We start from the raw sequence: 8,448 nt of genomic DNA, 5'->3' as shown, positions 1-8,448 counted from the left end.
GGGCTGCGCCTCCGGAGGGGCGCGCTGGGAGCGCCCCGAGCAGGGAGAGGGCGCTGGTGCCCGGGGTGGGTGTCCCCAGGGACCCCCAGGGCTGGCACTGGCGGGTGGGAGGGGTGTGGGACACAAGAGTTCTGGTGACGTCCAACCCTCCTAAATTACATCCAGTGATGGGGATAGGGGGCTACCCCAGGCAATGGGGACAGGGACATCCCAAGTGACGGGGATGGGAACTGCCCCTGACATTCAGCTCCCACTGCTCCCAGCCAGCACTCTAGTGGGGTCACCATGTCCCAGGCCAGTGGCTGCCCCATGGCCCTGGACACCTACTCTGGGGCCATGGGGCAGGTGGAGGCCCCCCAGCACCGCTGACTGTCTTGCCTGCACCCTTGACCAGGCCACAGCCGGGGCTGCCCGAACACCCCTGCCTGGCAGGGTTTGGGGTTTGGGATCAGGAGGTCCTTTGTGACAGGGGTGTCTGGGCAAGGGGGGGTCACAGCCGAGCACTGCCAAGGTGGGAGCCATGGGGTGTTTGGGGACACCCAGGGACCCCCTTCTGCACCCCTGCCCCATTCCTTCTGCATGTGCCAGTGGCTGCTGGCCGAGGAGAGAGCCCTCACGCAGCTATCAGTGGGGCTGAGATGCCCGTGCCGGGGGTAGGCACAGGTCCCCGGGGGTGCTTTCCATCCCGACCCACGGTTCACGGGCATGGGGACAGAATGGGGACCTGCCAGGGAAGCCAGCGACGCCTGTCCCCACAGCCGGGATGTCCCCGGAGATGTCGATGACCCGGGGTGAGCAGAGCCATCTCCCATGACAGAGCACTGCCATCTCCTGGGGACCGCGGGGACGGGTGCTTACCCGGGGATGGGGACAGCGATGGGGACTGGGACCAGGCACAGGGTCCCCTGGCCCTCCTGCACCCCTCTCTCTGCGGTGACACTGCTGGTTAATGGGCAAGAGACCCTCGGTGATGGACATTGGGATGGTGGCAACTGCAGGGTGACAGAAGGGGGTGGCTGTGACTGTGGGGTGGCCAAATGTGCAGCCCCCTGCACCCCATTCAACCCAGCACCTTCTTGCCTCACGGCTTATGGGTTGGCTCCAGCCTTTCCAGCCAGAAGAAAAGCATCTAAACCCCAACCCCAAACACCCAGAGGCCGTACTGAGGAGAAAGGCAGGGCCTCCATCCCAGTCCCACTGCCCTGCTCACCACCTGGGGAAACTGAGGCACACTCACAGTACACCCAAAGAGGGATGGGGGAGGCACACGAGAGACGGGCCACCCCACTCCCCAGCTTTAGGCCACAGTGTCCCAAACCACCCAACCCCCCTGATCCCTTGTCCCCACCGGCACGAGGCAAACACCCGCCGGCCCTGGCCCTGGATCGCTGTCCTGGCAGCATCCCAGCCCCGGCCGGATGGCTGCATCCTTCCTGCCCTCCTGCCTCCCCGCAGTGCCCCGGGCTCTGCCGGTGGCTCATAGCCCCCCGGGCACAGGGCTGACGTCGGAGCCTGGCGGGTTTGGGTTTTTCGTCTTGGGGAGTTTTGTTTTTTCCCCGCTCGCTTCCTTTCTCCACTCTGGCTCCGTGGCCTCGTGGCCTTGGCTGACCCCAGTGCTGCTGCCCCTCCCAACCCCCAGCCCCCTGGCTCTGTGCCCAGCTCCCAGCAGCCCAAAAGTAAGTTGTGGGGGGCCCTGTTGGGGTTGTGGCTCTGCTGCCTCCTGCCCTCACCGTGCTGGGTAAATCCCGGCCCCAATCCCCACCGCAGCCCCTGTGCTGTGGCATCGTGCCTGGGCAGTTCTGTGGGTGCTGGGGACCCCCCAAGCCCCCTGTCCTCCAGAGCAGCACCCCCAACTGGGTCCTGCTGGGGTCCTGTGACTCACTCTCATAAGGACCCCCCCACCCTGTCCCCCATCCACCAGGACATGCAGCCTAGTGGCCAGGCTCACCTGAGTGTCCCCAGTGCATCCCTCAGCCCCTGGGGACAGGACTGAGAGGTGGCACTGCTGGCAGCGAGTGCCCAGGCAGGGAGCACCCCACTCCAGGGCATTATGCCACCTCGAACCTTCACAGTGCAGCCACCGCATACCCCAAAAAACCCTGACAGCCAACAAGAAGGAAGGAAATGCCAAGGCATGAAAGTGGTGGAAATCCCCATCCCAAATCCGGTCGCCTCCAGCCTCTGGCAGCCAGCAAGAGAGAGGAGGGAGGGGAAGGGATGCATGTGCAGGACATGGTTCACATGCTGCCATGTCTCCAGACACACCCCCGGAGCACGAGAGGGTTCAGCAAGTGGGACGGGATGGGGCGAGCAGGATTGGCTGCAGAATGCAGCCACAGGCTCCCCGCAGGCTACGGATTGGGAAGCCGGGGCGAGCGGCCGGGATGCTCCCTCCCTTCCTCCGAGCACAGCATCCCACTGCCCCGGTGGGATAAACACCCGCTTCCTGCCCTTAATCAGCTCCAGAGGGGCAGGGGGGAGTCAGAGGGGGAGAAAAAAAAAAATCTCTGGAAAGAAAATCTCATTTCCTGTGACAGAAGAAAAAGATAAAGTCTGGGTTCATTAAAGTGAACTTTACTGGGGAGAGACGGGAAAGAGCCAAACACAATGTCCTTGAAATTTCCTCCGCATGGCTCCGTCCACGAAAACAGGATAAAGCCGCTTCCGCTGTCTCTGCTGGAGTGCACTGGGGGGAGTGGGGCCGGGGGTTCGGTTACAGGCAGTCGAGGTGGGTGCAGACCTGCTGGAAAACCTCCTCCACGGAGCCCTCGGCGTTGAGCTGGGTATGGAGGGGTTAGCTGGGGAGCTCAGCCGAGGGCTCTCCCCTGGGAGCAACTGGAGCTCTTCCAAGGATGGATTTTGGCCACGGGCGGAGAGACCGCAGCTAATTTAGGGCAAAGGGGTGCAGGCCATCCTTGGAGGGAGTCTCCACGTTGGGAGTGAGAGGGGTCAAGCCCACCTCAAACAAGTCAGGACTGAGTTTTCCCCTTTTCCTCTTCATCCCCATCCATCACTTCCCTTCCCCTGGGACCACACGAGCATGTCCCTGCTCACCTGGCGGACGATGCCTCTGCTCTTGTAGAAGGCAATGACGGGCTCTGTGGCCTTGTAGTAGGTCTCCAAACGCTTCTTGATGGTCTCCTCATTGTCGTCCACCCTCCCGCTGGTCTCGCCTCGCTTCAGCAGCCGTTTCACCATCGTGTCCTTCCCCGCATCCACGTAGAGCAGCAGCGTGGGGGGGGCAATCTGTGGGCAGGGGGGACACAGTTGTCACCCAGCCAAGTTGGCGGTGTGTGGTCTGGTTTGGTTTGGGGAGATGGTGGTGGTCAGCATGAGGGTCACAGATGTCCCTGTGCCATTCTCTGCCTCCCTCCACTGTTTCAGTGGCCTCCAGAGCCATGCAGATGAAAGGAAAGGGACACTGTGGCCAAGCCCTGGCTCTCTGCCATCACCATCATGTCAGCACTGTTGTCGCCCTCTGTCAGCTCGTGGACACCCTGGTCCCTCCCACTGCACCATGGGCACAGGCTGTTCCTAAGGCAGGGAGCCCTGCTGGCTGGGATGGTGCCCAGTTTAGACCCGGTTGGGATGTGATCTTCATTGGAATGGGAGTCCAGGCTGCTGCTGGATGGAGTCCCTGTGCCAGGACGGTGTGTGGCATGGCACAGCATGGCATGGCATAGCACCAGTCCCTCACCTTCTTCTCAAACTCCTCTCCCTGCTTCACCTCGCGGGGGTATCCATCGATAAGGAAGCCCTTGGACACGTCTGCTTTGGCCACCATGGCATCCCGCAGCATGTCCAGCACCGTGTCCTGGGGAGGGGAGGACAGAGCTGCTGTGGCTGATATGAACAACATGCCCCCCCACCCAGCAGCCCCGATCCCTGCTGCAAACCCCACCCTGGGGTGGCAGGGCCAGAGATGCCCGAGCCATGAGCATGTAACACCCCTGCAGCCCCACCATGTCCGTGTGGACTCACCAGGGGCACCAGCTCTCCCTTCTCCATGATGGCCTGCAGCTTCTTGCCCCGCTCTGAGCCCGAGCTGACCTCGGCCCGCAGCAGGTCCCCCGTGGAGAGGTGGGTGTAGCCATACTTCTGCACAATCTTCTCACACTGCGTCCCCTTCCCTGAGCCGGGGCCACCTGCAAGGCACACACGTCCCCCAAGCCATGGGCGAGGAGAGGGAGGGGTATGTGGCAGCAGCACCATGGACTCGCAGGAGTCCTCAGAGCTTGGTGACATGAGGCTCAGTGTCCCCAGGCGCAGCACCAGATGGATGGACAGAGCTGCTCCTGGGGTGGACTGGTGGTTGCAAAGTGCTTGGGGGTGGCAGGGGCTGCTGGCAATTGGCATGTGGGTGCCACACCCTGGTGGCACCCAGGGCATCACCACCCTCCCATCAGCACCTGGATGTCCCTGTCCCAAGAACACCCAAGGTGTTATCATGACCCCGTCAGCACCCAGGACATCCCTGCCTGATGGCACCCAGGGCATCATCAACTCGTCCAGGACCCAGGACACCACTCTCCCAGCAGCCTCTGGCCATCACCACCCCAGTGGCTCTCAGGACATCATCACTGCCTGATGGCACCCAGGACATCAGCCCCCAGGGGTTTGTTATCACATCACCCCCCAGGTGTTCACTGTTACAGACTCTGCCATCCCATGCCTGGACAGAAGTGCCCTCCTGGTCCCAGCATACCCCACTGTGGCCTCAAGGAGCCAAGCTGGAGCCATGGCCACCCCACAGTGCCTGGCAACAGCCCCAGCCTCAGCCTCCAGCCCCAGCTTCCCACCCTGGAGGTGCAGGGAAAAGGTCTGGGCTGACCCCACCAGTGACAAGACCCGGACACAGACTTACCCACCACGAAGATGATTTTGTGCTGCTTGAGCTTTTCTAGAGGAGAGAAGGGAAAAAAATAGTTAAAAAAAGCCGGAAAGTCCTTCGGTGAGCAAAGTGTCCCCAGGGGGTGCCACATCCAGAGCAGGCGTCCCTGGGGATGGAGGAGATTGATCCCAGGGCCCTGGGGGGGAGGTGGACAGGGAAGCAGCCGAGTGTCCTCATCACCTGGGCAGGTTGGGATGTCTGGACATGTCTGAGCACACAGCCCACGGCACCTCAGCCACAGGGCTGGAATCCCACTGCCACGTGGTGTCCTGGAGGCGTCACTGTCCACGGCTCCATCCCTGCAGGTGGCTTCTCACCCTGGTGGGCTAACGGGGCTGTGGCAGGCTCAGCCTGGCTCGGCCATCTCGAGCACCTGGCATGACCTGGTCCCCAGCATCGGTTCCTGGACCTGGTGGCCGACGTGCGGGTGGCACTCACCACCCTGTCCCCTGCCCAGCGCCCTGGCACAGGGTTCCTCCCACCTGTGGAATCTGTCCCAGCTGGGGTGTGGGGCAGTGCCGGGGTGTGACACCATGGCAGGGGGAGGCACAGCTAAAAATAAAGTCGAGCTGCTCTGGGGCTGCTTTCCCATCTCCTGATTACAGCTGGGTGAAATTTCAACTCCTCTGGCACCCGGCATTCCCAGGGCTGGGGACAGAGCCAAGTGGCTGGCGGGGACCAATGGGACGTGGGGCACGTGGAGGGGCTGGAGGAACATGGGGGATGGACAGAAGGGAGGGAGGCAAGGACACAGAGCAGGGATGGAGGGGATGGATGCAAAGGGGATCAGGGACTGCCTGTAAGCGGGGCAGATGCAGGGGGGAGGGACAATGGGGATGAGGCATGGGGGAAAGGGGAATGCAGAGCGGACGGATGCAGGGGGAACCAAGGGGATGGATGCAGGGGTAATGGATGCAGGCGGGATCAAGGGAATGGATACAAAGGGCACAGGGGAATGCAGAGAGGATGGATGCAGGGGGGATTGAGGGGGTAGATGCAGGAGATACTGAGAGGATGGATACGGGGGGATGGATGCAGGGGATACTGAGGAGATGGATACAGGGGGGATGGATGCAGGGCATACTGGGGGGTTGGATGCAGGGGGGATGGATGCAGGGAAATGGATCACTTACCTGTTGACATTCTGCCGTGTTCCAGGCACAGAAGCACTTAAGGCTGCAAAGGAAGAGCAGGATAAACAACTCAAGTACATCAGGGACACACAGGTCACCAAGTGTTTGTGGAGTAAAAGGGTCTCCCTTTTTGGCCATGATGGTGCTCAGCTCCATGGCCCAGCTGGGCAGGGTGGGACAGAAGACACAACCCCCGGCTTGACCCTGAAATAGGGAGCTCAGGATTTCTGCTTCCATAGCCATCACTTACCTGGCTTCCAGCAGTCACCCTCCGCATCCGGCTGCGGTGAGGGCTTCCCCGTGCCGGGTGACGCGCCGTGACGTGTCCGGCTTCCTCCCCTGCCCTGCCCACATCCCTGTGCCCAGGGTGCTGCCCGGCAGCAGGAAACCCCTTTGGGATGCCCAGTGTCACCAGGACACCGAGCGATGGAGGCAGGACCCCCAGCTCCCCACGGGCTGGTTTTAGGGACGTGCCCATGGCCTAAGGAGGGGGTTGCAGCACCCCATTGCACCCCCAGGACCTCGGGGGGGTTTGGCCACCCCACCTGCCCACACCCAACCCCGCAGCACCCGACGTGCTTGGCCACGGTGCGTCACCCCAAACCGGCTGGACGGGGTGCAGGGATGGGGCACCCAGTGGCCAGAGAGGCCCGCGGCCGGTGACAGGTCGTGTTACAACCTCGAAAGGGCAGAGGTTAAGAATGGCCGGGCTGAAAGCGGCACCGGGTCACGTCCCCCCTGCGCTGCGGGGACGAAGCCCCGGGGCAGCCCCTGAGGAGTTTGGGGGCCGCAGGACCCCTGGATCCCTAATTGCAGAGGGCTCTGAGCCCCAGGACCGCTGGCACCAGCCTTGGCAGGGCGATGGGGGGCTGTGGTGATCGTGATGGGGGGTTGCGGGCAGCACTGGCCCTTAGTGCGGTCTCAGGGCCTGATCCGGCGCGGTGCTGGTCCCACGGGAGCAGGTTGAAGGTGATGTGGAGGTGAATGCTCCGGAGGAGATCGGAGGGCACTGAACCCCTCGGGTCGGGGCTGGGGAGGGGGTTGGGCAAGGGGGTGCAGCGTGGCCTGGGACTCCCCAACCAAGGCTATTTGCGGGCTGCACTCCAGGGTGCTCCCACCGATCTCCCCCCACCGCCAGCTCCAACCCACCTTCCCCCATCCCATCGGCATCCAGCCCCCCCCGGGGACCCCAGACCCAGGACCGGGCTGCTCCAGCACCGCTGCAGCCCCTCCAGCACCCCTTGCGCGCCCCCAGCAAAGGCCCCCTGCCCCGCTCCTCTCCCCCCCCGTGCCTGGCCTGTGTCGTGGTGCCCGTCCGGGACCCCCGGGGGTCTGGCACTGACCTGGACCCGCCGCCGCCCGCGCCGTGCCCGCGGTACCGCTATTTATAGACCTCGGCGGCGCGCGGGGCACGCCGGGAGCGCGCGGCACCGGCAGCGCGAGCGGGCGGGCGGGGGGACACGGGGGGGACACGGCGGGGACACACCGGGGGGGACAACGGGGATGGCGAGGGCACACGGGGGACACGGCGGTCCCTGCACTCGCCCGCGCACGGAGGAGGATGGGCGGGGGGATGCGGTTAAACCCTGCACGGCCGGGAGTGAGGGTCCCCCCACTGCGGGGGGAGCCCCCACCCTGCTAGGTCTGGGGTCCCCGGGGCTCCCCGCGCCTCCTCCTCCAGCCCTTCGGAGGGGAGCGCTGTTCTCACTCCTGTTCTGATGTCCCCTCCCCACACCGTCCTCATATCCCCATCCCCATCTACGTCCCTGATGTCCCCACTCCTGTCCCTGATGTCCCCACTCCTGTCCCTAATGTCCCCATTCCTGTCCCCATGCCTAATGTCCCCATCCTCATGTCCCCATCCTTGTCCATAATGTCCTCGTGTCCCCATCCCATCCCCATGTCCTCATCCCACCCCCATGTCCCCATCCAAGTCCCTAATGTCCTGATATCCCCATCCCATCCCCATGTCCCCATCCCCAGCTGACACCCCCCTACCACCCCCGGGGGGGTTGTGGTGTCCTTGTTAAGAGCTGATTATAGAGATGCTTCTGCCTGAATTAAGGTGCAAACAAGACCATAGGCTGAAGTCAATAGTACAGATTTTATTTGGCAATAAAATGCGAGGTAGAGAGATAGAAATAAAAAAAAAAAAAGGGTGGTAGAGGGAGAGAGACACACAGAGAGAAAGAGAGAGAGAGATCAAGCAGAATATAGTCACCACTTGGATCCATCAGTGTCCCGCTGGTCCTTCTTCACCCTGGGCTTCTTGATGGTGGGGGTCCTGAGGTCGGTGGGTTTCTGAGACGGAGGGTTGTGGTCAGTGGTCGTGATCTCCCCCAGACAGTTACCTTTTACCCAGTCGGAGCTGTTTTCAGCAAAGTTACTGAGTTGGTTTTCCTTGTGGATTCTTTGTATCCATCA

At 62.7% G+C, this 8,448-nt stretch overlaps 1 protein-coding gene across 1 annotated transcript; it reads right to left on the bottom strand.

Annotated features, from left to right (window-relative positions):
- Nucleotides 1-2,557: 2,557 nt before the first annotated feature.
- Nucleotides 2,558-7,417, bottom strand: AK1 (adenylate kinase 1). Its single transcript, XM_027729926.2, has 7 exons — nucleotides 7,368-7,417; nucleotides 6,025-6,067; nucleotides 4,865-4,900; nucleotides 3,982-4,145; nucleotides 3,698-3,814; nucleotides 3,055-3,246; nucleotides 2,558-2,779 (listed from the first exon to the last, which is right to left on the bottom strand). The coding sequence occupies exons 2-7, from the start codon at nucleotides 6,032-6,034 to the stop codon at nucleotides 2,714-2,716; spliced, it is 585 nt and encodes a 194-aa protein (XP_027585727.1). The 5' UTR covers nucleotides 6,035-6,067; nucleotides 7,368-7,417; the 3' UTR covers nucleotides 2,558-2,713.
- Between the last annotated feature and the right edge of the window lie 1,031 nt (nucleotides 7,418-8,448).

This window comes from Pipra filicauda, unplaced genomic scaffold (assembly GCF_003945595.2).
Source record: "Pipra filicauda isolate LSUMZ 115617 unplaced genomic scaffold, ASM394559v2 scaffold121_size3267253_pilon, whole genome shotgun sequence".
Classification (NCBI taxonomy): Eukaryota; Metazoa; Chordata; class Aves; order Passeriformes; family Pipridae; genus Pipra; species Pipra filicauda.
The sequence above is the reverse complement of the archived record's forward strand: the minus strand, read 5'-3'. Positions and strand labels throughout refer to the sequence as shown.

Bases quoted from the DNA above. Each gene is read 5' to 3' on its own strand.
- AK1 (XM_027729926.2), bottom strand. The intron at 3,815-3,981 runs GTGAGTCCACAC...TCCCCTCCCCAG, and splicing joins AGGGAGAGCTGGTGCCCCTG to GACACGGTGCTGGACATGCT. The intron at 2,780-3,054 runs GTGAGCAGGGAC...CTCCATACCCAG, and splicing joins GCAGAGGCATCGTCCGCCAG to CTCAACGCCGAGGGCTCCGT.